The sequence below is a fragment of the Pseudovirgaria hyperparasitica genome (assembly GCF_010093815.1).
Source record: "Pseudovirgaria hyperparasitica strain CBS 121739 unplaced genomic scaffold EJ05scaffold_11, whole genome shotgun sequence".
In the NCBI taxonomy this organism is placed as follows: Eukaryota; Fungi; Ascomycota; class Dothideomycetes; order Acrospermales; family Acrospermaceae; genus Pseudovirgaria; species Pseudovirgaria hyperparasitica.
Window position 1 is genome coordinate 1,510,765 of NW_022985559.1, and position 27,108 is coordinate 1,537,872.

Sequence of the window (27,108 nt, forward strand, 5' to 3'; positions counted from 1 at the left end):
GAGTACGAAGCGAAGAGAAGAGAAGAGGAGCTTAAGATGACACAAGTAAACGGTTGGACGAAGCAGTTGGAGTGAATGTTGGAAGCCAGCCGCTGCTCACGTAATGGCGTAATGAGCGTACAGGGCTGCCAGGATTGCTGCCTTCAGGCACCAAGAATGGATCCCAAAGTGAAAGAAAGAACCCTGCGATCCATGCGGGCGGCCGCTAGTAAGACTCCCGTCTCGGTGCGTGCTATATCCGTGCGCGGTGTATTTACATGTTTATAGTCATGCAATGATAATGAATATATGTTACGTTGGACCATGCAGAGCATTGTACTGCAGACGTCTGATGGGAGGCTACTCGGTAGAGACTGTGACTTACTAATAATAACTCTTTCTTTGGGCACGACGCCGTACGCGCCGCATTCGAGGCGTTGTTTAGCTATGGTCTGAGCAAGTGGACAACATCACGTCGTACATTGTGAGCTCAGGCTTCTTCAACCGTCAGAGCAGCCAAGGATGAAGCCCATAATTCTGGACATATATATGACAAGTATATTCCATGAAGTGATTAAGGATTCATGCAGCTGTTTCGTTTCAATTGTATGCACGGACTTTGGTAGACTAAAGGAGTCTTGGCTCTGGGGAATTCATTAGCCCGTTCTAACCTCAGGCCAATATCAGGCCAACATCAGGCTCTCACCCTCACCTTGACCCCTCGACCGCCAGCCACAACACCACCACTCACTCCTAATTCACTCCTCCCCTCACTCTTCTCTTCGATCAATATTCTCACATACTGCTGCTGTGGTCTTTGTTCTTTCGTCTCTGCAATTCTTCCGTTTTGATCCTACGCTGCCCGGTCAGCTACTTGCCCGCGTTTCACCGCGTCAGCATCACTGAATATAAGCCTACTTTCACGTTCCGTGACACCGCCCTAATCGTAATCTACCTTCACTCACACATCTGCGGACTCTACTTCTGCTGGCGTCTGCTATGCGCCTGGAGCTTTCCGTCACCAACCTACCTTCAACAAACAACCCTCCAATATGATACCCGACGCCGCTTACGACCTGTGTCTCCCGATCCTCCAAGACGACTCGCTCGACGATGATGACAAGACGGAGAAGGTGGAAGAGCTTTTGCGTAAAGAGACATCTTTGACGGGAAAGTCCTTAGAAGGTGCTGTTCTCGATGCACTGTGGCGATACCGCGATAGCACCGTGGGCAACTCAACATCTCCTCCACCTAGCCGCCATACTGTCGTCCGTCGACCATCCCCAGCTGCTTGGCAGCTCGCTCGAGCTTCTACACCACTCGGCTCTTCTCCCAGGATCGCGCCACCTCCAGGCTTTGGAATAGCTCCACCCGGCTTTGCTCGTGCAAAGTCGTCGACCGCCTCACCCTTCACCTCCCCGCGTCCGTCTCCACGACTGGCATTCTCCTCGCCGCATATACCACACAGTCCAAGCCTCAGCGCATATCAATTTAGCGAGTCTAGCTATACTCCAGATCCATATGGAGATCTCAACAGTGACTCTGTGGACTGGCTAGTCAACGATGACGCTGTGAGCGAGGCTTCTTCTCTGCAGGGCGAGACTGGACTGAACGGTGCTGCGGCTGAATGGGTTCAGCCGTACACTATGGATATGGAACCGTATGATATGCTCAGGTCCGTCTTACGGGATGACAAGTCGAACGAGGAGCTCGAGAAGGCGCTACAGGAAAATGAGTACGACCTCAGTGCCACAATCCTCGCCTTGATGGGGGAACAAGGTTTAACTCAGCCCTCACTAGCTGAAGCTGAGAAGACATTCACAGTTGGGAAGTCGATGAGTCCTGCTTTCAGACCTGCGACTCCTGCGGGTCAAGCCAAGTCAAACATACTGTGCAAATACTGGCTCTCCAGTGGTCATTGCGCACGTGCGGATTGCAGGTTCAGCCACGACCCTAGCAAAACACTGTGCAAGTAAGTAGTCGTGATTTACAGATTATGTATTCAGCTAACATAATCGTCGCAGGTACTTCATTCAAGGCAACTGCCTAGCTGGCGAGACTTGCATGTTTTCGCACGACCCCTCCGCTCTGATGGCCCGCTTGATGTTGGAAGGAGGAGCAGGAACCCAGGCAAATACTGCACCGAACTTTCACGTACAAGACTACGAAGCGTTTCCAGCTCTACAGCAGACTCCGTCCAACTCTTACCTTGATCCATCTACCGTCGAAGCTATCTACAACTCAGGCGGCTCCGTGGCCACACCCCCGCCAGGCTTGAACCCATTCGCAAACTTCGTCCCGAGCTCCCAGAGCCGGTCACAATCCAGACCAGGCAGTCGTCAACAATCGCGAGCTGTAACACCTTCTGCGCCTTCTGTCAACGATGACGAAGCTTTCCCTACACTGGGGTCCGCGGCTACCAGGGGTGGCAAGAGACATCATGGAAAGCGTGGTGCTCACGGAGCTAGCAAGGAGAATGTTGTGCCTCAGTCTATGGCTGATCTGGTAAAGATGTCACCATCGCCAAGTCCGGCTCAGCTCCGAAAGGGCGTAAGGTCCGCGAAGAGCTTTCAGAACAGTCGCGAGAACAGCGCTGCAGCACAGGCTATTCCTGCTCCAGAACGCGTCCCGTGGCTAGATACGGGTGACTCTGCCAATAAAGCTTACCTTAAAGCTCGCCAGGAAGCATTCAAGCATGGTGGACTACGAAACAAATTCTTACAGAGCGCAGCTCAGGCGTGGAATCGCAACGACTCACGCGCTGCCAAAGCGCTGAGTCTACGAGGCCAGAGTGAAAATGACCTGATGCGGAAAGCACATCGCGAGGCGGCACAGCATCTTTATGAGGAACGGAACAAAGATCTTGGTCCCAACGCACGTGAGCTTTACGTTGATCTACATGGTGAGTCCTCCCTTTTAGTTAGCAGTGACTATGATACTAAAGACAACTACAGGTCTACACCCGGAAGAAGCCGTCACCTATCTCGAAAACATCCTCCTCAAACACCAAGCCACCTCCCGGCCCATCTACGCCATCACCGGCACCGGCCACCACTCCAAAAACGGCAAAGACAAAGTCGGCAAGGCCATACGTGGCTTCCTCAACGAATGGCGCTACGTCTTCCGCGAGTTCTCGGTGCCGGGCGACCGCAATAACGTTGGCGGCATCCTCGGGGTGGATCCAAGCAGCTGGGACCGCAGCTTGGGCGAGCGCACGGCCAAAGAGTTTGTGGAGGAGGGCGCGGACGACGGGAAAAGGGGCGAGCTGGGCACGAAGATTCAGTTGCTGAAGAGGGGCGAGGACGCTGGCGGGGCGAAGGTGATGGTGGGTGAGATACCCAAGGGGCCGCGGGCGAGGCTGGGCGCGGTGTCGTGACAGTTGTAGAAGCGAGAAAAGAGAAAATTTAAGATTAAATTAAACGTTGACGTTTTGACTGCGCGTGATGAGACTGGCTTGATGGCTGAAAGCTGACTTGATGGCCGGGGGCTGATTCGTATGCATCGAGGAAAGGAGCTTAGCTGCTGGAGTGCTCGCACTTTTGATTTCCAATTGCTGTCTCGATGGATTGGATTGTGAATGCCGCTGCATGCACATCAGACTTTTGGTCTGGTTATACAGGCTTGGGCTGGTGGTGTGAAGCGTTTCACAAGATTCAATTCGAGCCATGTTGTTCTATGTCATCTAACTTTCTATTGGTGATGATGCTATGCTGGAGTATATATGCGTGTGAGATCGAACATGATAGCGAGAGTACGTATGTAGTAAGTACTGTTGAAGTACAACAATCCATCCATCCCCATCCAACCGCATGCTACGCCCGCTCAAATGCAACACTCAATCCCCCCTTTTCTCTCCCTTTCCCTCTCCTCCCCCCTCAATCAACCCCTTCCCCTCTAACCCCCCTCACCCCGGCCTCTCAGCAGCAAGATAATAAAACTCCCTAAACCCGACCTCGCCCTCCCGCCCCTCCCTCGCCCACGGAAAATACACCCCCTCAACCCCCAACCGCCTCCACCCCAACCTCTCATAAAACCTCACCGCAGCCCCATCCTTCTCCAACACATCCAGCACGACCCCCCTCCCCCACGCCCTCGCCCGCTCCACCGCCTCACACACAAGCCTGCGCCCCACGCCCTGCCCCTGCGCAAACGGCGCGATGAACAGCCGGCCCAGCACGACGTAGTCTTCTGCGCGGGCGGCCGGGTGGTGGGATTGCAGGGCGGCGAAGAGCGTGCTGGCCGGGTTGATGGGGTGGAGGGCTGCTTGGCCTAGGGGGGTGGTTGTTTGGGGGGTGGTGAGGACGGCGACGTAGGCGGCTAGGGTGGAGGTTGGGGTGAGGAAGGAGGCTGGGACGGCGGAGCCTTCGACTGGGTAGCCTGTTGTGGCGTGGATGAGGGGGATGAGGGCGTGGAGGGCGGGGATGTCGGTGGGTTCGCGGGCGCGGATTTGGATTGTGGACATTGGGGTTGTGGTTGTGGAGGCGTGTGAGTTTGGTGGTTTGTGTGGGGTTGTATGGATTGTGAGGTTTTGGTCTGGTGTGGAGGGTTGATTGTTGGTTGGTGGTGTGTTGGTGATGGGTTTGTTCTGCTGTTTTTCGTGTGTCTGTGTGGTGTGTCTGTGTGTCTGTGTGTGTGATTGTGGTTGTTTGTTTTGTTGTGTATGTGGAAACTGGAAAGGTGCTTTGTAGCTAACGGATGGAAACAAGAAGGACCGATCCGAAACTGTTGTGTCACAATGAATTAGTCTAGTCGAGTTCAAAGTTCCAATTGAACTGACTGAAGCTGAAGTGCTAGAAATCTTATAGCCAACCATAGACATAGACTGAGAATTCGACTCTAGTAGTAAGTTTCAAGAAGTGGACTCTCCTAAAAGCTTATGTATATACTATACACGTGATTAGCACACGTGACTCTGTCGAGTGAAAGCGATCCCTTTGAGGTACTTAAAGTCTTTATAGCTGATATACTAGGTCTATACGTAGTCTCAGAATAAGCATTGATCATAACGAAGCTATCAGTTATATATCTGCACTCAATACTAAACTGCTGATCTGATAGTTGTCTTATAGCTAAATGTAAATCAATAGGAATCTTTCAAAGCATTTTCTTAATCCGATAGTAGACTATATCTACACCGAGAGTGAACTAGGTTAGCTGTATTTCCATTGGCAAGAGGTTCGATTTGGACAACTACTAATGTACCCTTCAAGGGGTCAGATAGAAGTTGAATTGATCGTTCGGAAGTTTATGAGAACTTCACACATAGCTCATGCTCTCATGTTTGTGCAAGATTGCATATGTGTATGCCTCAACGACAAAACGTGCCGCGATAAGGGTCAGTGATTTCATCTTTCAGTAACTCGGAGTTGCGATGCAGCGGAGAGGAAATCGACACCTAGATTGGTGGCAAAACCCCACTATACATGGTGCGGGGATGCCATCCGCAAAGGGGGAAGGTGACCCGAGCCTGTACAGTCCAATGGACCATGGAACAGTGTATTAATAAAGCAGTAACTGCTCAGAAATGCAATGTCGTGTCGGGAATCCTTTTATCGCACGTTCCATTTCCCAAATAGGCAATCTGTTTTGACTCGCAATGGTTGCTCCGGATCGAATCAACGGGACCGGCGGATCTGGCGCGGCGGCACAAACACGGCCGTCAACGATTACGCATGATGTACTTACTGCACCCTTGCCGAATCCGTCGCTCCAGGTCACCGCGGATCATGGCTTGAAGGCCGTGGAAGCGCCGGTGTATGCGCCTAGACGAGGGGAGGTGTTGCTGCAGATCAAGACGACTGGGATATGTGGGTGAGGCGCGCCGACGTTCGGAAATTCACGTGCAATTGGGTCACTGATGCGTGCGCGACAGGTCAGACATTCATTTCTGGAAGATGGGCCGTATTGGCAGTTTGATTGTTGAGGGAGACTGCATCTTGGGCCATGAGGCTGCTGGCGTGGTTTTGAGGTGTGGTGACGGTGTGACTACACTGCGGCCAGGTTCGATGAGATGTGTGTGATTCGCGAGAAGCTTCGCTGACTCTCCTGAAGGCGACCGTGTGGCTCTGGAACCTGGTGCGCCGTGTGAGAACTGCTTTCTCTGCCAGGAGGGCCGCTATAATCTCTGCGAAGCCGTCAAGTTCTCGGGTGTATACCCCGACCACGGCACGCTGCAGCGATACAAAGTACATCCCGCAAAGTGGTGTCATAAGTACGCTTCTCAGCATGCATACTTCCACTTCATGTCCCAGTACCGAATTCATACACTGACAAACATCCCAGACTCCCTGCTAATCTGACATACTCCCAAGGCGCTCTCCTCGAGCCCCTATCCGTCGTCATGCACGGCATAAAATCTGCCGGCGTCTCGCTCGGCCGTGGCACAGTTGTATGCGGCGCCGGTCCAATCGGACTCATCGCCCTCGCAGCAGCCCGCGCATCTGGTTCGCATCCCATCGTAATCACAGACCTCGAACCGCGACGCCTTGCGTTCGCAAAGGACTTCGTGCCGACCGTAATACCGTACCAGATCAGTAGAGATCTCGACGCACAAGCAAACGCAAACGAGATCCGGAAGTTATTTGGACGAAGCGGCGGGAGTGGTGACGGCGACGAGGACTATTTCGCGCCACATACGGTGCTGGAATGCACGGGTGTGGAGAGTAGTATCTGTACGGGGATATACACTGTGAGGAGAGGCGGGACGGTCATGGTGATTGGGGTTGGGAGGCCGATTATCAATAATGTGCCGTTTATGCACCTGTCTTTGGCTGAGGCGAGTACATGTCTGACTTCGTAGAAATGTAGGCTGATACTGATTTTCTCCAGATTGATCTGAAGTTCATCAACCGCTACCGGGATACCTGGCCTGCGGGCATGGCATGTCTGAGCGGGGGCATACTGGATCTGGATAAGTTGGTCACGCATGTGTTTCCCTTGGAGCGGGCGATGGATGCCATGCGCTTGTGCTCGGATGTTAGTCAAGGGAGCATCAAGGTTCAGATTGTGGATGAGGTTGACGGGGCATTTTGAGTACTTTCTCTTACTCCTGAGTGAGTGTCAATGTACTGTCACAATAGGGCAAATGATGCGAGGGATCACCAACGAGTGCTAAGATATGTCCATACTCCACCTTCAGAACGTTATACTGACGAGTGCTCGTGTCAAGCCTCACGCAAATGCTATGCGTGATATGCGAATAGCTACGTCGCAAGTCACGCTTCCAGCACGAACAAGATACGTGTCATACTCCCATGAGGCTAAACAAGTGAAACAATTCCGCAGTGACTCGTTCAAGCGTAGAGGGATTGAACTTGGCCGTATCTATTGCACAGACATCAAACAAGATGTGACTTTTGCAACGGGAACTTCAATGGGCTGTCTTTGATAGGAAAGGGATGTGATATAACCACTGTACATGTTCCAGACATTCTTATAAATATGGGACACGGCTGATATGTGTAGTTTGATAGTTCTTTGATTGAGCGATGCTTAATCAAGGAGCCATCTGCGTCTGTATGGTGAATCCAATCGGAGTAAGAAAGTGTGGTTTTAGTTCGATTGCTAGAGAGCCACGAAGTGAATAGGGTTGGAGCGGCTCCATCAATGATAAACCTCAGCTAGAGCAAGATAGAACGGTTTAAGCACGCCGAATAGCCGTGAACGATGACTTCACCATTGTGGCTGATGCTAGTGGCTTACGCGTTCACCAAGCTAGTCCGGCCCCACTTCCGGGACCCATTTGCCAAGTAAAACGCCGTTAAAGGTCGCCCGGATCGACTCCGACGCTGCCCTGCGATTTGTCGACCTCCCCTCTAGTTATGACCGAATCTCCACGACAGAGTCTCCAGTCTCCCGGGCAGGCATCCCAGGCGGACAGGGAAAAGGAGCTGGAAAAGAAGCATGAGGGATCATTCGATGCCCTCACTCGGCGCAAGCGCGACTCGGCGGCCATTCTTATCCAGAAGAACTATCGCGGCTATCGCACGAGACAACAGCTGAAGGGGTTGACGCTTCACCCGTCGGATCGCTGGATTGAGGTCAGCATGCGCAATTGGAACGTTGCAACTCGTGCTAATATATGTCTTCTGCTGTCTAGGCTGTCAAAGAAGGTCAGATATACCGGCCCCTCGAGCACGACTGATCTGAGAGCCATAACGAGGGGAAGTCACTGACACACCACAGCACAATGGCGCAAGGCCGCTCGCCCAATGTCGCGCTCAAAGCGCTCCGAGTCTCAAACCCTTCAAGCCCCCGAAATTGGCACACGGCCGCGTTCGCAATCGGAAGCATTGAAGACATGGAAGCGTGTCGGCGCAATCGCAATGCACGCCGGCGGCGACGACTCAGACACCTCCACAGACCTCTCCGATATCCCTGAAGAGGAGCGCATGGAGTACAAGAACCGCAGAGCGCGGGAGAAGCGTGAGCGCGAGAAGACGGCCAAGATGATGGACCTGCAGTATTGGCTGGAGATGGTCGATCCGAAACACCGGTACGGCAGTAACCTGAGGGCATATCACGAGGAGTGGAAGAACTCGGGCACGAATGAGAATTTCTTCGCGTGGTTGGACGAGGGCGAGGGGAGGAATATTGAGGTGCCGACGGTGCCGAGGGAGAGGTTGGATCGGGAGCAAGTAAGATATCTCACGAGGGAGGAGCGCATGGATTATCTTGTCACGGTGGATGCTGAAGGGCGCTTGTGTTGGGCGAAGAATGGGAAGCGGATCTCGACTACGATGGACTACAAAGACAGCGTGCGTGGAGTGGTCCCAGCAGATGATCCGACACCATCGTTCCGCGACGCTGGCGGTAAATTGCCACGAAGAGGATCCTCTTCGTCCAGCGACAGTGCTTCGTCTGGCAGCGTCATCAGCGAAGAGGCCGAACATTATGTCAATCATGATTTGGACAAGGCGAAGGGTCTGAGGAAAGTCAAGCACGTCTCTGCAGCGGTTGTGTTCAATAGACTGCTTCAAGGAACCGTGAAGCCGAATTCTTGGATCTTTGTTGCAGACACATCTTTTCGTCTATACGTTGGCATCAAGCAATCGGGCGCCTTCCAACACAGTTCGTTCTTGAATGGGGCACGCATATCAGCTGCAGGTCTGATTAAAATCAAAGACGGACAACTCCGACGTTTGTCACCACTAAGCGGACATTATAGGCCTCCAGCAGCTAACTTTCGCGCGTTTGTTCATTCCCTGCGAGACACGGGCGTGGACATGTCGCGAGTCTCCATATCGCGCTCCTACGCTGTGCTAGCTGGACTCGAGGCATACGTCAAGACTCGAAGAAAGATCAAGCACGGGTTCCAGCACAGCAAGGAGCATAAAGACAAGATTCTGCACCCAGAGGAGGTCAAACGACGCGAAGAAGCTCAGATGGACAAATCTGAAGCGGCCAAGAGAGAGCGCGAGGTGTTAGCGATTGAAGCTCAACGCGAGGAGCAGAAACGGAAAGAAAACAGCTTCTTCCACTCGAAGATCTGGCGCAAATTGAAGCGGCTGTCGGTCAGTGAAAAGGATCGCGGCAAGACGCCTGCGCAGAAGCGACCGGTCCATCAACCAGGCCAGGACGCAGAGGATGGGATACCTCCTGACGGCAAGATTCGTAGCTGAAGATCGGGGTCTCATTCGACTCCAGGACCAGCATATATAATGTCTATGATGATGGACGGCACTTGGGTTGGTCCGCGTGCAGAAAGTGCTGGATCCTTTGCGAGGCACATCAAGGAAGCGTTTCATACACTAACCAGCCGCCATGGCACCATCCAAGGTGAATGCACTCCAGATGAGCTGTCGCTGGCGCCTATGCATCTATGAAGTAAGATGCAGGAACATTCGCTTTCCGATTCGCACAGACCATGGCAATGTTCTGCCAGGGGGGCTTCTAAGGTCCGGCAGCACATGCAAATACCCGGGACACCTGGTGCAGTAATCGATATACCACCGCAGAGTGACGGTATCCGATTTGAATCCATGCATCTGTGCCAGTAACGTCGGATGGAGAGGCGGGACGGCGTAGAGAAGGGAGTACAGGGCGGCTCGAAGGGTAGGGATGTATATTACGGCCTGCGCAAAACTTGGTTTACAGTGCGCGAGAATACGACATGAGTCTCAGGGGTGTTTTGAGTGGGCATTTGCTACAGCAGCAGTGGAGGTGATGGTGGTCGCAGGGGTTGGTTTATTGCTGCGTATTGTTACCCGGCTCTTTTCCCTATTACAGCTCTCCACACAAGGGTTCGCGCCACAGCAACGCCACACAATGTCATCTTTGCCAACTTTTGCTCCTCGCCCGGCCGCATCCTCGCTTTCTTCCCTTGTCACTTGCAAAAATTGCAACTCTATGGTGGGGCTGGTGAAGTCAGACAGATATGCAGAATGCCTGCTTGTGCTTCTCATCCCTTGTAGCGACTCGGGTCGTGGATCGTGATACGCTCGTTCCTTTGCTTGGGGGATCCGCAACGCAAAGGACGCGTCTCACAGTTGGGCCCTCGGAAAATCAGAAGCAGCACGGCGAAGAGAGAGAAAGGCAAAGTTGGCATGGGATTGTTGAAGGAGAGTCATGGCTTCTGCTGTGCTTGTCTTGCAAGCGAAACGTTTCGCATGCTATATCCCCGGTTGACACTTCGACATTCACTTCGCACTTTATATACGCATACAGTAACCATATATTGCTAACAGCGGCTCAGGGCATCTCCACGCGACAACCGCCATCTGCCACAGACTCCCGCCAGGACTAGTAGATCTTCAAAGACGCCTCATAACATTGTGGATCCCTGCTGCTGTCTGCCAAGTTCGCTTCCGGAGACGTCAAGCCACTTCCAACCGCTATCTCCATATCGAGTCGTCTCCATCTTCGATGAGGATCACGAAATCGACCAGTCAAACATATATTCCAGCCACACTTGCTCCATCTGAGGCTTGACGTCTATCCTCAAAAGTACATGCCGCTCCAAGAGCCCCCTCCCCCCTGAGGCAAGGCCTGTGATACAGTGACTGCTGCTGCAACCATGCTGCCCTACTCGTCTACACCTACCCCGGCCATACCTCCACTCAACCCCGTTTGTTCACCCGTGATGCTGGAGCAAAGTGACGCAATACCATCCACCTGCTTCCCCGACATGCTGTGGCTTCCGCGTAACATCGACTTCACCCAGAAGTCGTCGAGTTGCAGCCACAAAAACAGGTTTCCCCATGCTATCCTACCCTTTGCCGACCAGTCAAACCCGATCACGCCTCTGTTGGAGGCCATGACTCTAGCAAAACACGACACATGAACGCTTGGGGCCCCCTCCTCGATCCGGTAATCAGCTCCTCATCATTGCTATACAAGCTACGTCATGGTGAGAGGAGCTCATGCTGCCATCATAACCAATCTATGCTTCCCCCCAGTCCAAGTGTTATCCCATCTCGAACCCCATCCTCATAAAACTCCCCAACTGCCCCTCTTTACACTACAGCCTTCTTTTCCTCACACGTCTCTGACGGAATTTTTATGAGTACCCATTCCTCCATATCCTCCAGTAGCTCTTACACCTACTACTCGTTTCCCCCGACACCCACCAGATCCTCCCCGGGCTCTACTTCTAATACTCCCACCCCAAAGCCTGCTAGTAGTCGAAGTTCCAAAGCTATGCCATCCCCTGCTGCTGGAAAGGGCAGTGACGCACCTCGCACCCCTACAAAGCTCGGTCGTAAGCCCCAGTCACAGGCCACGTCGAAGCTTGGCAAGGCTGGCGAGCAAGCGAAATCTACGGCTGCCAAGGGCGGATCGGATCCGCCCAAGTTGCCATCGAAGCCTGAGGCTGGCGATGTAACGGAGAAGGCCGAAGACGTTTCGAGCAAGGCACAAGAAGTTCCGGAGAAAGCACAGGACGTCTCAGAGAAAGCACAAGACATCCCAGACAAAGCACAAGAAGTCCCAGACGAGGCAAGTAAAGCCACCAGTGACACCGCCGACGAAACAACGGGCAAAGTCTCCCAAGCCGGAGATGACGCCAAGGGCGCCCTAGAAGAAGTCGAGCCGAAGCCAATCGATGAAGACGAAGAAAAGGAAACCACAGAGAATGTAGAAGAGACTGCCGACGACACCGCTGACGATGCAACCGTGAAAGCTGGTGACACAGCCGACGAGACCGACGACACGCAGGAGGAAGCCGGCACCAAAGATGGCGGTGCACAAAAGACCGGCTCGGGAGTCCTGAGTGGTGCCAAAGGCCTAGCTGGGCAGGCTTCAAATCTTGCTGGAAAGTCGGCCAAGGATCCGAAACAAGCGGCGGAAGATCTACCAGAAGACGCACAAGATGCTGCCGGAGAGACTGCTGAGGGTGCCAAAGACACGACAGGAGAGGTCGCGAAAGATACCCAGGATACTGCTGAAGATGCTAAAGATACTGCTGAGGATACTGCCGAAGATGCTAAAGACGCGGCTGAGGATACCACCGAAGACGCCAAAGCCACTACTAAAGATACCACCGAAGACGCTAAAGACACTGCGGAGGACACTGTAGAAGACACCAAGGACACTGCAGAAGAAACTGTAGAAGACGCCAAGGACACTGCAGAAGAAACTGCAGAAGACGCCAAGGACACTGCGGAAGAAACCAAAGACGGAGCCGGCGACACTGCAAGCGATACCGTCAACGGCGTCAAAGACACCGCCGAGGACACCACCGGCCAAGACCTACCCGACATCCCCGGTCTCGAGCTCCTCAAAGGCCTCTCCCCAGACGAGGACGGCCTAATCAAGGACGCAAACGGCGACTACATCGGCAAGCTCGCCGAAGGAGACGCAGAAGACCTCGTCGGCTACGAAATCGGAGACGACGGCGAGATCCTCGACGACGACGGCGACCTCGTCGGCCGCTGTGAATTACTGCCTGAAAAGGTCCAAGCACTCAAGGACGAGGCTACGAGTGGCGCGGCGCCAAAGCTGCCCGGTTTGGAGATTCTGAAAGGCTTCACTGTTGATGCGACCGGGCTTGTTCTTAATGAGGATGGGGATACCATTGGCCAGCTTACTGAGGGCAATCCTAGGGAATTGATGGGACGTGAGTTCAATGAGAAGGGCGAGATTCTCGATGACGATGGGAATGTCATCGGTCGTGCCCGTGTCCATGAAGAAGCTGCCAACCTCGTTGATGACGTCGAAGATGGCGCGGAAGACGCTACTGATGCTGCGGATAATGCTGCTGACGGCGTGAAAGACAAGGCTGTTGATGGCGCAGAAGAGAAGGCTAAAGATGCCGTTGACGGCGCCAAGGACACATCCGAAGACGCCGAGGAAGCTGCCGAGGGTATTGAAGAAGACCTCCCTGGTGTCGAAGCTCTCGAGGGCAAAGAGATCAATTCCGAGGGCGAGATCCTCGACGAGTCAGGCGAGGTGATCGGGAAGCTTGCCGAGGGCGACATCGCAGACGTCAAGGGCCTTACCGTGAACGAGAAGGGCGAGGTCGTCGACGCCGAAGGCAACGTGCTCGGCAAAGTCGAACTCGCTGAAGGCGCAGCCGAGAAACTCAAGGATGCCTCCAGCCTCATCGACGTGCGCATCCTCGAAGGCCTGAAGGTTAACAAGAAGGGCAAAGTGCTCGACGAAGAAGGAGAGGAGATTGGCCACCTAACCGAAGGCGAGACCAAGGACGTCGCCGGCAAAACCATCAACGACAAGGGCGAGATCCTCGACAAGGAAGGAAAAGTCGTTGGCAAAGTCGAGATTACCTCTGGCGATGCCGCGATCGAAGCCATGACTGCTCTCAAGGAGCGTCTCGGTGAGACGGCGGAGCCTGAGCCTGAGCTTAAAGAAATCACACCTGAGCTTGATATTCTTGAGGGGCTGAAGGTCAATAAGAAGGGCCAGGTCCTGAATGAGGATGGAGAGCCGATTGGCGAGTTGATTGAAGGAGAGCTTGCGAAATGTGCTGGTAAGAAAATCAATGAGAAGGGAGAGGTCGTCGATAAGGATGGGAATGTTCTCGGCAAAGTCAAGACACTCCCGCAGGAGGTTGAGGTATCTCCCGAAGACGCCACGGAGACTGCTGAAGGCGCCGTTGAAGGCACCGGAGAGGAAGCTGAGGGCGCTGCCGAGGACGCTCAGGCGACTGCTGAGGGAGCCGAAGGTGCAGCTGAAGATGCCGAAGGCGCTGCCGAAGACGCTGAAGGCGCAGCGGAAGACGTTGCAGAAGACGTCGAAGACAACCTGCCCCCTCTCTCCGCACTCGAAGGCCTAACCGTCAACAAGGCCGGCAAGCTCATCGACAGCAAAGGCACAGTCATCGGCGAACTGACAGAAGGCGATGCCAAAAAGCTGTTCAAGGCCGGCACCACATGTGACGCAGAAGGTCAGTTCTGGGACACCAAAGGCCACGTTATTGGTCGGGCCAAGACTGTCCCTGTCGAAGACCCCGACGAGGATGCCCCGTTTGCTGGTCTCGAGGGCTTGATTGTCGTCAAGGGAGGGCTGGTCGAAGACGAGAATGGTAATACTGTCGGACAGGTGACTGAGGGAGATGCGAAGAAGCTTGTTGGCCGTGCTGTGGACGAAGATGGTGACATCATCGACAAGAAGGGCTCTGTTATCGGCCATGCAGAGCGCTACGAGGAGCCGGAGGAAGTGCAAGAACAACCCGAAGAGGAAGCTCCCGCCGATCTATCTTCACTCGTAGGCAAGACAGTTAATAAGCAGGGCAATGTCATTGGCGACGAAGGTGTACCAATCGGACGTCTGGTCGAAGGGAACCCGAAAGAACTTGCTGGCAGGAAGATTGACGAGCAGGGTCAAATCTGGAACGACTCAGGAAAGGTGATTGGTCGCGTAGAATTGATCCCGGAGACGGAGCGTGAAGCCAAGCCCGAAGGACCGTTCTCCGGCCTCGAAGGCCTCCGTGTCGTCGAGGGCGGGAAGATTGCCGATGAAGATGGTAACGTGGTAGGCGAGATCGTCGAAGGGAACGCCAAACGCCTGATTGGTCTCTCCGTCGATGAAGATGGTGATATTGTCGACAAATACGGCAACGTCAAGGGCCATGCCGAACCTCTCCCTGAGGAAGAGGACGAAGCTCCAGTCGATCTCTCCATCTTGGATAACAAGACCCTGAACAAGCAAGGCTTTGTCGTTGATGAGAATGGCATTCCATTTGGCCGTCTCGTCGAGGGCAATGTCAAGGAGCTCGCTGGTCGCAAGTGTGATGGCGAGGGTCAGATCCACGGTGATACTGGGAAGGTTGTCGGACGCTGCGAGCTCATCCCCGAGAACGAACGCGTCTCCCGTCCCGAAGGCCCCTTTGCCGGTCTCGAGGGTCTTGTCGTCAACAAAGAAGGCAAGGTCGAAGACGAAAACGGCAACGTTGTTGGTGAAATCACCGAAGGCAACGCCAAGAAGCTTGTTGGCCACAAGGTGGATGAGGATGGAGATATCATCGACAAGCACGGCAATGTCAAGGGACATGCCGAGCCATGGGAGGAAGAGGAACCAGAAGAGGAGGCTCCCGTAGACCTCTCTGCCCTAGCCGGTGCTATCGTTAACAAGGCCGGAAACGTGGTCGACGCCAACGGGAATATTGTTGGAAAGATCTCTGAAGGTGATGTCAAGAACATGATTGGCAAGAAGGTCGATGGAAAGGGCCAGATCTGGGACAATTCTGGCAACGTCATCGGACATGCTGAGCTCGCTGAGGGTGTGAATCAAGGCCCTGAAGGCCCATTTGCAGGCTTTGAGAGTCTCTCTGTCGCCAAGGATGGAACCATCGTAACAGCCGACGGCTCGATCGTCGGACGCCTTGTCGAAGGTGACGCCAAAAAGCTCGTCGGATACAAGGTCGACGAGGACGGCGAGATCCTCGATAAAAAGGGTAACTCGATCGGCAAAGCCGAGCGCTGGGAACCGGAAGAGAAGCAGCGGAAGGTCAACCCCATGTCCGGCCGCCGCGTCAACAAAGAGGGCGAAGTCCGGGACGAGGACGGAAACATCCTGGGCCGCCTCACTGCCGGCGATCTCGGACACTGTACCGGCTTCGAGATCGACGATAACGGATACGTTGTTGACAACGACGGCAACAAGGTCGGCGAGGTCACTTTGCTGGAAAACATCGTCGAAGAGGAACCCGAGGCGGACGAGACAGAAGAAGACAAAAAGAAGCGTGAGGACGCCGAGCTCGCCAACAAAATGGGCAACATCTGCCAGCAAACCCTCGAGCGCATCCAGCCCGTCCTCAAACAAATCACCGATGTAAGTCGAACCTCCTATCCTACTCATGAATCATCCACTAACCCATTCCCCCCCCACAGCACATCGAAAAAGCCGACCGCACCCCACGCGAAGAACTCGACGAAGAAGAACTCGTCAACAACGTCAAGCCCCTCATCGAAGAAGGCTCGCGCATCCTGCAAGAATGCAACGGCTCGCTACGCGGCCTCGACCCGGACGGCCGCATCGCCGCGCAAGCCAAAGGCCGCTCCGGCACCCGCGAAGCCACCCCCGAGGAATACCGGCTCGCAGACCTCCTCAAGGAACTCACGTCCAACGTCGTCACCACCATCGACAACGCCAAGAAGAAGATCCAGGACATGCCGCATGCGAAGAAGAAGCTGAATCCGCTGTGGGGTCTGCTGTCCGAGCCGCTGTTCCAGATCATTGCTGCTGTGGGACTGTTGCTGACGGGTGTGTTGGGGTTGGTGGGCAGACTGCTGAATGGGCTGGGCTTGGGCGGGCTGGTGAATGGGCTGTTGGGGGGTTTAGGTATCGGCAAGCTTCTGAGCGGTCTTGGGCTCGGGAGCGTGACGGACGCGCTTGGGGGTGGTAAGGACAAGAAGAAGAGTGGTGGTGGTGTGAGTAATATCCCGATTGTGGGTGGGCTGCTTGGTGGTGGTGGAAAGTGAGGAATAATTCACTTTGGGTAATAAGAGCTTGGGTGTATGTTGGGTTTTCCTTCCAAAAAGTTGTATAATGTCTGTCTACCTGTGGCTTCTGTTTCGACTTGTAGTTGATGGCTCTTTTGCTTTTGCTTTTCGCCTCACGACCTGCGACGCGGATACTCTCTTTTGTTCATCATTTATGTCCTTTGGCTCACATACTTGTATATCTTTGGCGTTTGCTTGACGATGCCGTCGATGCGTGTACGACTCTATATTCTTCTGTTATTTAGCATAGCATATCATTTCCACTTCACACAACCTGCTACTGAGTTGAATTATTCCGAGTGTAGAGTATCTCGTAGTTCCTGGCTCCCTTCTTCACGAGGCTATCCCTCTTACTAATAATAATATCAGGGGAGGAAGGTATTGTATGCTTCTTTGGGTACCTTTGAATTCCCAACTGTAGTACACGGCTCCTCCTTATAAAGTATATATGATCTGATAGAAAGATCTATAATAAGTCACTGAGCTACTGACCCCTACATGTCCACCCTCCATTGCTTCCATCTTCTAGTAGACATACTATGATCTCGAATCTTGCTAAGCCATATAGCTAAAAAGCAAGAGTTTTGAAGTATGATGGAGTGTATATAGATAGAGTAGTAATATAAATGTAGGCACTGTTTCGTTCTTAGTATACATCTATCCGTTTCTAGTATATACATCGATTAACATATGCCTAGATAGACCAATTAGTATTAGTAGCAACGACGGAAAACGTCATGTCTGTGGAAAATGCTCGGATGACATTAAATGGCGAGGAAGCGGTATTTTTGGTCCTATGGTAGCATGGACTAAAGCTACTGGAGCCTCCAAGTGTCGAACGAAGTCTTCCTAATAGCTGCCTAGCAGGGATCCAACCGGTCAATTGTGGGGGTTTTGGTGTTGTGATTCCAACGAGATCATTTCACGCGCCCCTCCTGTTCGTTGAGTCTTGCCCCACTTACCCCTCCTCGCCTCAAGTTGAGTGTATATAAAGCTCGCTCTTTGCCCCTGCGCATTTCTCCCCCAACGAAATTGAACTTCTTTCTAACTATCCAGACAGTCTTTGTTATACTTGTTTGCTCATTCTCCTTCGTCAACAAACACAATTTGTACGCAATGGCTCAAAGACCACAGTTCGGCGCCGCGACTATCTGGACCTCAAGACAGCTATCGACTCGATAGAAGAGAGCATGGCGGGTGTCCCCGTCCGCACTACCACACACCATCCGCAGCCCCCCCCCCTTTCACAATCCACACTGCTTGTGAGATGGGCTGTTGATGGCTGGGTGGTCAGGTCGTGGGCGCGGGTTCTGAGAATATACCGCTCGAACTTGAGTCAAGATAATGCTTGCGCAAGAACATGCTCTTTTCCCCTTTTCTCCCGAGGTAGTGTGCGCTTGGCTTACGGCTGGCTTGTAGGAGAGAGAAGACTATCATGGCCACGGACAAGATCACCTTCTTGACAAACTGGTACTGTGGAACTGTGGTGCAATGTGCGGGCTGTGGGAGGTGTATGCTGATATGTAGGCTAGGCATGCGACGCCGTACCACGCCCCGCTGTACCTCGCGCAGAAGCTCGGGTATTTCGCCGACGAGGGCATCAAGGTTGCCATCCTGGAACCCAACGATCCGAGCGGTACGTATGTGTGCTGAAGTGATATTTGGCGTGATGACGGCAGGGGCAGTTGCTGATGTTGCTATAGATGTCACCGAGATCATCGGCTCCGGCAAGGTCGACATGGGCTTCAAAGCCATGATCCACACGCTCGCGGCCAAAGCACGCGATTTCCCCGTCACGTCCATCGGCTCCCTGCTCGACGAGCCCTTCACCGGCGTCGTCTATCTCAAGGACTCGGGCGTCACGACCGACTTTCGCTCGCTGAAGGGCAAGCGGATCGGCTACGTCGGCGAGTTCGGCAAGATCCAGATCGACGAGTTGACCAAGTACTACGGCATGAAGCCGGACGACTACACGGCCGTGCGGTGCGGCATGAATGTCAGCAAGGCCATCATCCAGGGCGAGATCGACGCCGGGATTGGTCTCGAAAATGTGCAGATGGTTGAGCTAGAGGAATGGTTGAAGGGCCAAGGAAGACCGGCAGACGACGTGCAGATGCTTCGTATCGACGAGCTGGCCGAGCTGGGCTGCTGCTGCTTCTGCTCGATCCTCTACATCGGTGAGTATCCCATCCCTTACAAGCCCCCCCCCCAGTACATGAACCACACAAACTAAGCAATCCACCCCCCCCTCCAGCCAACGACGCCTTCATCGCCGCCAACCCAACCAAAATCAAGTCCTTCCTGCGCGCCGTCAAGCGTGCGACAGACTACACCCTCGCATCCCCCGCCGAGGCATTCGCGCAATACATCGCCATCAAACCAACCATGGACACGCCCGTCAACCACAAGATCTTTGAGCGCTCGTACGCGTACCTGTCCGCCGACCTCAAGAACGTGCAGCGCGACTGGGACAAGGTGACGCGGTACGGCAAGCGGCTCGGGGTCTTGGACGCCGCGTTTGTGCCCAACTACACCAACGAGTATCTCGGCTGGGTGGTGGAGGAGGAGAGTGCGGATCCGATGGGTGATCAGCGGCGGATGGTGGAGTTGCAGAAGGATGTTGCGTGTAGGGGTGGGTTCAGGAGGCTTCAGCTAGGTCGTGTTGCTGGTTAAGGGGGGGATGTGTGCGATGGGGGTTGTTGGGTGGATGGATGGGATATGCTGTGTGCGCTCACTGTAGTCTCTCTTTAACGCTCTGGTAGAAGTATGAGTAACGTGGATGGAGAATAAAAGACCGATTAATCGCGAGGATCTGCGTACCAATAATTCAGTCCAACGCACAGCTCGTCCTCTCCTCCCATAAAGCTCTCTTAGAATCCACAAAGAAATAACACACCCATACCTCAAGCCCCAGAATCAGATATAAGTCGTTAAGAACGAGAGCGATACATAGTTCAGCAAGGGAAAGGGAGTTATAAGTAGCACAACGGGAGATATGAGTTAGTTCCAGGTAACTTTCCAGATTCATAGATATGGCACTGATTCGGTCTTGTGTGTTTAGTGTAGTATAGTAAGAGTGTGGTAGTTGGTTTGGTTCTGGTTCGATTCACCATCTTATTTAACATTTTCTTCTTCTTCTGAAGGTCGTTGGACCGAGATATTTACATCGGAGTCTAGCCAAGAGCTCATGTCACCCGTCCATCATGTCTCGGAAACAGTTAGCGTCCAGGCTGCTGAAGAATTGGGTAGGCAAATCTCCAAAGAGGGACGGCGTTGTGTTGGAAGCGGTGCGGGCTGTAGCGGTTCGTTACCCCTGTGTTCAATTCCGCTTGACGGCGCCGGAGAGGCTTTTCGCTCGGTTGTTGGCGAGTTGTGACAGTTGGCCTGAGCCTAACAGAGATCGAAGCAGACGTTAGTCTTGTGGGTGAGAGGTTTTCCACGCCAGATGGACTATGTGTCGACATTTCCAAGACAGCCATATATGCGGGACAGATTCCTGGGACGGTATGTTAGGACGGATGCCGTGACTATGTCATGTCCTTTTGTGCGTCGACTGATCCTATGTAACTCCCGGGAATGCTGCAAGTTCGTTATTCGTGATTCGTCAAGCGTTTCTATTTTTTTTTTTGAACGACTGCTTGTCGGTGCTGGACATGCAGGACGTTCATTTGGCATGGTTGACGATCTGATGGTATATGTCATCGGGTATCTTCGGCGCAAAGGACGTCGCTATCTGTATGATGCGACTCGCTTGAAGTGGAGGAAGAGCGCGGAGGATCTGGTTCGGACTGCTCGGAAGCACGTCAGGTTAACCCTCCCACAACCTGGTAGAGCACTCACCTGGGATTGTCCAGCAGCTGGTCCCGAATGAGCACCAACTGCGCAACAATACACAGAATATTCAGATGCGGCCCATACGCAAACAGAAAGTCCCACAACTGCAACACCTCCGGCAACGGCGGCGTACACGCACACATCGTCAGCACCGACGCAAACGCATAGATCTCCGCATGCATCCCCTTACTCGCCAGATGCTCCGCCAGCCGCGGATCCACAATCTCCAGCACGGAATCCACCAGCCTCAACCCACGATGCACCCCATCCATCGAGCCCCTCACATAGCCCGGACACTCATACGTAATCAGCCGCTCAAACGCCGCAAACGCCTCCGTCTCGCTGCGCGCCGCATACAGAAACGGCGCCGCGAGCACATTCATCCCCTGCACATACCCGACCTGCCCGCTGCCGTCGGTCCGACTACTTGAGGCGTCCGTCTGCCGCGCCGAGAACACGTTCGACGGCCTGCTCTCCGGACTGCCTGCGCCGCCCTCGGACAGCGTCGGCGGGCTCTGCCACCCGTTTATGCGCGCCTCGTGCGCGTCGTGCAGCCGCCATGCTACGGCGTTGAGGACCCGCGTCAGGCTGTTCTCTGTCACGCGCCGCCGGAACAGCGGGTCCGTGGCCAGGGTGCGGAAGGTGTCGTTGCGGATTTTGGCGTAGGCTGGGGATGCGCCCTGGCGCACGAGGTCGAGGTAGGCGGAGGTTTGGAGCGGAGGGACGGAGAGGAGGATCAGCCAGATGTAGACTCGCAGCTCGGACTGCTCAGGGTGGTATAAGTTAGTGTTGGGGGGTTGGTTTGGTTGTGGTTTTGGAGGGGATTTGTCTGTTACGCACCATGCCATCGCTGTTTCCGGGTATGCCCTGTGTGAGGATCGTGTAGCGCAGGTCGTCGAGGCCGCGTTGGAGGTCGTCGGACGGTGGGCCCTTGAGGAGAAGTACGTCGAGGTTCGTCATGGTGCGGTGTATTTGGGGGTTGATTGCGATGTTGTGAGGCTGTCGTGGTCAAGATGGATATGCGATAGAGCGGTTGCTGTGTGGGGCGTGCGCGTGTGGCTGGTGATTTCTGTGAGTGGCTGGAGGACGCGCCGAGAGCAGGGAACGCGTGCCAGGTACGCGTCGCCCATGCAGCAGTCTGCAATTTATATGCTGCGTGACAAAACTATATAATTATTTATTATCTATATATCTCGTCTATCTTATTACGCTCTCTATTGCCATCACAAGGGTAGGACTTCTTCCTTACCAACATGCCCACCCATCAGGAAACCATTGACATCCCTCGCGAATACATGGAGAACAGGTAGTGCTGTATCGACAAGCCATACCACACTATGACCCACGCATAGCCCACCGTTCGCCAAAAGGTGGCATGCTGCGTGCCAAAGATCTTCTTGCCGAACAAGATGACATGGTCCTCGACAAAGATGGCGATGGCTTGCGCGAAGAACCACGCGAAATCGCCGTTATCCTGAAAGGTACGCATCGTGAGCATGGCGCCGAAGCTATGTACACAGGCGCTGACAAAGAATGCGACGAACAGCTTGAGGTACCTGGAGCCAAAAGTGCCGCGCGCAAGGTGGAAAACGTCATGGGCAAGGTAATTGCCTGGTGCCGTACAGAGCTGCATGTGGTGTCAGAGAAGCCTTATATGTATTTGTCGTTCTGGAGCTTACCCTGCGGAGAAGACCATGCCATACCTCGCCCCAGCACTTGCGGACCGTGTACATTTGCGTGGCGTCGCCGCCGGCGGGCGGGACGGTGTGGACTGGGGAGCCAAGTGCGAGAGCAACGACGGCGGTGAGGGCAAAGCATGCTTCGATGCCGGCATAGCCGCTGAGGATGAATAGCCATGCAAACAACATGCCTTCTAGCCAGCCCGGACGCGTGAGCACATCAGATCTCGGGTGCCCGTGATTGTCGTAGTAGGTGGTGTACGACGTCTGGGCGAAAACGAACTTGATAGCCACAATCACACCGACAAAGTACAGCATTCGGAGGACTTTCCGCAGTATAGCCCAGCTATCATTGTAAGTCGTGATACGTAAAAGACGTGTATCTTGCCCTTCTTACCTACGCGGAAGATCTGGCGCATATCCCTTTGGCATCTTTGCAATCTGACTGGAATACCCCAACAAGCGCGGATTGGCGGTAAGCCGGCCAGCCCATTTCAATCTCGCCATGAAATTCCTCGGAACATCTCCTCTCACACCCTTCGTGCCACTTTTCTCCGTGCTCTTTGCGTCGATGCGCCGCCATTGCTCGCGGTCGGAATTGCCCATCACAACCCAGTCGAGCCAGATCCAAGGAAACATCATAAGGTAGCTGTTGAGTGAGTACTCCTCGCCGTACGCACGTGGATCGCGAAGTAGCGACTTGGACAGAACCCATGTCATTAGCGGGAGCGTGATACTGATGGCAAGACTTCGCGGTCGGATCGCAAGGCCGAGCACGCAGATGACGTGCACCAACAGGGGCTGGGCGGCCTGCACGAAAGTGCTCACAGTTTTTAGATGAGAATCCATTCTCAAGTCGTCCTTGGGCCTGGGCACTGTTGCATATGGTGAAGAAGAAGAAGAGAGGTCTGAGTTGCACGGCGGGCCATGTTGAATTTAGTATATCACAACTTCTGGTGGTCTGAAAACTTGACCGAAATTTCACCGTTGTTGGGAAATTTCAGCAAGCCCCAGAGCTGTCTATACGAGGCTTATACTGTGTACGCATTGGGATATGCATGTAAAACTGTAATTACTGGGCTGATGCATTCATGGACAGATGAGTTACCACGCGATCATGGATCAACCTGCGGGGTTGTAGGGCTATGCCGGGATATCCATGGCTCCTCCGTACACCTTCCACCTTCCGGGATCCCTTCCGGAACACCCGTCGGACCCGATCATTCGCTGATATTTGGAACTCAAGGTCCTCAACTCATTGACCGAAATGTCTAGACCTCTTCCTCTCACAGTATATTCGTTACGTAGCCTTATCCTACAGTCGACTAACTACGGTGGTTGCTTCTACAAGGACCACTGCCGGTTTATTCCGTCCAAGAGAACGTAAATTTTGAACACATCCTGCTGCTGTCCTCGTTTGCATCCAGCACTAAATATATCGATGTGACGCCGAGACCGATGCCCGACTCCAAGTCTACGCCACCTAGCATCGACAACATGCGGATGAATGGGGGCGGAAGGAAGTTCATTGCTTAACTAGTAGTCTTAAGGGATGTTTGAAATCTCAGGTCGACTTTTGACTTCGAAAATAACCGTATTCACAAGTGTATAGACGCCGTCCGGACGCCACCCAGTCAAAGAAATTTATTGGATTTGATGAATTTTAGGCGAACTTAAATCGTCGACAGATAAAAAATACTAAACCCCTATAAAGATATCGATTTTAACTTATAATCACGCCTAAAATGGGTGGGTTTAGCGACCCCAAATCGGAGCCTTATTCCTTTAGCTCCACACCATCTCATAATCCCAGTTATTAGCTCGAATTCCAAGCTGAGGGTGGGGGTGGGATGAGATTCAAAGGCAGAATATGGGGTGATCGGGGGTTTAAAAAAATGTTAAGAGTGACCTTTACCGAAGATTTCAAACACCCCCTAAAGGAACGTCTTCTATCGTAATATTCATCTTTACCATAGCATCAGCAACCACCAGCCAGCACCCTACCCTCCAACACAAAAACTGCGCATCCTTCGGCGTAACCTCCGGGATCGACCTCGCAGACTTCACCGTCATAGGCCGCAGCACCGAACCGGGCAACTGGGTCGTATAAACCCTCAGCCTCTCCACCGGCGCAACAGCCGCAACCTTCATCCAGGCCGACCTCATGAGTCACCACCCACCATCGCAGGCGCCCTCGCCGCTGCACAACACGCCCAAGCATGCATGGAGGCCCATCCCCGCTGCTCCTGGACGCTTTGGATGCCCTGGCTGGCTAGGGGCGACGGCAGCGACGGCGGCAACGGCGGAGGCATTGTGCCTGTCGCGGGCCGAGAACCGGTTCGTGAGACTACCTAAAGTCATTGCCGCTTTTCATGCCCGAGATGCACCTGTATCTATCTACTATCTATAAGCTATAGTATAGTATATCAAGTACCTATTAAGTATGATAATTAATATTTAATCTACTACTATTAAACGTCAAAGACTAAAATGTTATTTTATAGAGTTCTATTACTTTGATAAGGTGCTACGTTTGATACTAGTATTGTTCTATCATGAGCAGCATGGACCCTATACCGAACCGCCAGGGTTCATGCAGCACAGCCTCGACAATCTCCACCACGAGCACACACGGTTCGGATTCTGGAATGCACTGATGAGCGAGCATGATCTGGGGTTTATGTACGTGCAGGAAGCGGGTGGCGCATTGTTGCGATGGCGATGCTGGGTACGAGGACAAAGGTTGTAACTTATGGGGGATCCCGGGTTATCGGGCGGTTTGGCACGACGCCGGAAGTGGCGGGCGCGGAATGTGATTGGGTATGTGCTGATGCCGGAGGTGTTGGAGAAGGATCGGTTTGGGTTTTATGTGGGATGTTTAGTCGGCTGGGTATGGATATGGATTCACAGAGTTATCAGATACAAACTCTATCAAAGTGATGCCTGAGGCACAAATAATCACGCCGAAGGTTACATTTCCTCCGAGGTCCCCTATCCAGACATCCACAGCCTTTTGCAACATCTTACACCTCCCTTCGTGCTAAGACAACATCAACATGCTTTCAGTCCGTATTCAATCAACACACAATATGCTGAGCATCGTCTCCACTCCGCTGCTACTGTACGAGTGCCAGCTAGCCCCACAACATTACTAATATGAAAGACGGAGAACGACGGGTGTAACCGCAACAATTTTCGTGTCCAGCAATGTCGTCGTCGACAGCACACATCAACGCAAACAACGCCTTCACGGTACCATGTCAGTAAGGATCGCCTCACTGCAAACATATCTGCGTACGTCAATCAATCAATCAATCCACACAAGTCTACTCTTCCGACATATCATGATTATCATCTGACATCTCTCCCCCCCCCCAAAGGCCTCCCAACGACAGCATCATCCCATCTCCCCCACCTCCTCACCCCTCTCCGACCACCCCTTTTCCCGCAACGAAGAACCCTCACAAACACCACATCCCGCACAATGGCCTCAATGTACGCCCACGCAAACGCACACTCAAACTCAAACACAAACACAAACACCCCTAAGCCCCCCAACGACACCACTCCCTCCAGCCCCGGCCAAACCGCATGGTCCACCCCCGGCCGCGCCGCCCGCGATTTCCGCAGCGACACAATCACCACCCCAACAGCCTCCATGCTCTCCGCCATCACACACACCACCCTCCTCGACGACTGCTACGTCGAAGACCCAACCACCAACGAGCTCGAGGCCCTCTGCGCCCGCCTCACAGCCCATGAATCCGCCCTCTTCGTCCTCAGCGGCACAATGGGCAACCAAGTCGCCCTCCGCACCCACCTCGGCGCCCCGCCCCACGCCGTCCTCCTCGACGCCCGCTCCCACATCATGGTCCACGAAGCCGGCGGTCTCGCCAGCCTCAGCGGCGCCCTCGCCCAGACCGTCCTCCCCGCAAACTCCCACCACCTCACCCTCCCCGACATCACCCGCCACGCCGTCCTCACCGACGACATCCACTCCTGCCCCACACGGATCATCTGTCTCGAAAACACCCTCCACGGCACCGTCATGCCCCTCGCCGAAGTCCAGCGCATCACCGCCTGGGCCCACGCCCACGGCATCCTCGTCCATCTCGACGGCGCCCGGCTCTGGGAGGCCGTCGCCAGCGGCGCAGGCACACTCGCCGAGTACGCGTCTGCCGTCGACAGCGTGAGTCTGTGCTTTAGCAAGGGCCTTGGGGCGCCGATCGGCAGCATGCTAGTCGGCAACAAGGCGTTCATCAAGCGCGCGCGCTGGATCCGGAAGTGTTTCGGCGGGGGCACGAGGATGTCGGGGGTGTTGACGGCGGCGGCGCGGAGCGCGATCGAGGACACGTTTCTTGGCGGGCGGTTGGAGGGGAGTCATCGGAATGCGCGGCGGGTGGCGGAGGTGTGGCGCGGGTTGGGGGGCAAGCTGGTGTATCCGGTTGAGACGAATATGGTTTGGCTGGATCTGGAGGCGCATGGGATTGCGGTGGAGCGGTTTGTCGAGGCTGCGGGACGGCGGGGGTTGGTTGTTATGGGGGGCCGGCTTGTTGTGCATTATCAGATTTGTGAGGATGCGCTTGTGCAGCTTGAGGGGGTGCTTAGGGGGCTGTTGGCCGGGGAGGAGGGCGTTGATGGCGGCGCGGAAGCATGAAGCAGGGGACGCTCTGCCGCTCAAAAACAGAATTGGGTTAGACAGTCGTGTTTTCATGCAT

At 53.9% G+C, this 27,108-nt stretch overlaps 8 protein-coding genes across 8 annotated transcripts; 5 read left to right on the forward strand and 3 right to left on the reverse strand.

Moving 5' to 3' along the window:
- The first annotated feature begins 710 nt into the window (after positions 1 to 710).
- EJ05DRAFT_512393 (CCCH zinc finger and SMR domain-containing protein) lies at positions 711 to 3,772 on the forward strand. The gene is made up of 3 exons (XM_033748333.1): positions 711 to 1,951; positions 2,004 to 2,881; positions 2,934 to 3,772. The coding sequence occupies exons 1-3, from the start codon at positions 1,032 to 1,034 to the stop codon at positions 3,353 to 3,355; spliced, it is 2,220 nt and encodes a 739-aa protein (XP_033599229.1). The 5' UTR covers positions 711 to 1,031; the 3' UTR covers positions 3,356 to 3,772.
- Positions 3,773 to 3,883: 111 nt separating this feature from the next.
- On the reverse strand, positions 3,884 to 4,441 carry EJ05DRAFT_502270 (acyl-CoA N-acyltransferase; the record flags this gene model as incomplete). The annotated part of the gene is made up of 1 exon (XM_033747229.1): positions 3,884 to 4,441. The coding sequence occupies one exon, from the start codon at positions 4,439 to 4,441 to the stop codon at positions 3,884 to 3,886; it is 558 nt and encodes a 185-aa protein (XP_033599230.1).
- A 1,026-nt stretch (positions 4,442 to 5,467) lies between these two features.
- On the forward strand, positions 5,468 to 7,107 carry EJ05DRAFT_477860 (GroES-like protein). The gene is made up of 5 exons (XM_033744327.1): positions 5,468 to 5,795; positions 5,857 to 5,979; positions 6,031 to 6,190; positions 6,262 to 6,754; positions 6,808 to 7,107. The coding sequence occupies exons 2-5, from the start codon at positions 5,874 to 5,876 to the stop codon at positions 7,009 to 7,011; spliced, it is 963 nt and encodes a 320-aa protein (XP_033599231.1). The 5' UTR covers positions 5,468 to 5,795; positions 5,857 to 5,873; the 3' UTR covers positions 7,012 to 7,107.
- A 4,018-nt stretch (positions 7,108 to 11,125) lies between these two features.
- EJ05DRAFT_454882 (uncharacterized protein) lies at positions 11,126 to 17,325 on the forward strand. The gene is made up of 2 exons (XM_033742457.1): positions 11,126 to 16,206; positions 16,266 to 17,325. Exons 1-2 carry the CDS (start codon positions 11,479 to 11,481, stop codon positions 16,854 to 16,856), a joined length of 5,319 nt encoding a protein of 1,772 aa, XP_033599232.1. The 5' UTR covers positions 11,126 to 11,478; the 3' UTR covers positions 16,857 to 17,325.
- Positions 17,326 to 18,208: 883 nt separating this feature from the next.
- EJ05DRAFT_477867 (thiamine biosynthesis protein) lies at positions 18,209 to 19,686 on the forward strand. Its single transcript, XM_033744328.1, has 4 exons — positions 18,209 to 18,347; positions 18,410 to 18,513; positions 18,581 to 19,054; positions 19,132 to 19,686. The coding sequence occupies exons 1-4, from the start codon at positions 18,313 to 18,315 to the stop codon at positions 19,548 to 19,550; spliced, it is 1,032 nt and encodes a 343-aa protein (XP_033599233.1). The 5' UTR covers positions 18,209 to 18,312; the 3' UTR covers positions 19,551 to 19,686.
- Positions 19,687 to 20,388: 702 nt separating this feature from the next.
- On the reverse strand, positions 20,389 to 21,709 carry EJ05DRAFT_477869 (cell division control protein 16). Its single transcript, XM_033744329.1, has 3 exons — positions 21,552 to 21,709; positions 20,718 to 21,475; positions 20,389 to 20,665 (listed from the first exon to the last, which is right to left on the reverse strand). Exons 1-3 carry the CDS (start codon positions 21,669 to 21,671, stop codon positions 20,542 to 20,544), a joined length of 1,002 nt encoding a protein of 333 aa, XP_033599234.1. The 5' UTR covers positions 21,672 to 21,709; the 3' UTR covers positions 20,389 to 20,541.
- Positions 21,710 to 21,906: 197 nt separating this feature from the next.
- EJ05DRAFT_539667 (uncharacterized protein) lies at positions 21,907 to 23,483 on the reverse strand. Its single transcript, XM_033749533.1, has 3 exons — positions 22,788 to 23,483; positions 22,391 to 22,736; positions 21,907 to 22,338 (listed from the first exon to the last, which is right to left on the reverse strand). The coding sequence occupies exons 1-3, from the start codon at positions 23,237 to 23,239 to the stop codon at positions 21,976 to 21,978; spliced, it is 1,161 nt and encodes a 386-aa protein (XP_033599235.1). The 5' UTR covers positions 23,240 to 23,483; the 3' UTR covers positions 21,907 to 21,975.
- A 2,400-nt stretch (positions 23,484 to 25,883) lies between these two features.
- On the forward strand, positions 25,884 to 27,047 carry EJ05DRAFT_441214 (l-allo-threonine aldolase; the record flags this gene model as incomplete). The annotated part of the gene is made up of 1 exon (XM_033741975.1): positions 25,884 to 27,047. The coding sequence occupies one exon, from the start codon at positions 25,884 to 25,886 to the stop codon at positions 27,045 to 27,047; it is 1,164 nt and encodes a 387-aa protein (XP_033599236.1).
- Between the last annotated feature and the right edge of the window lie 61 nt (positions 27,048 to 27,108).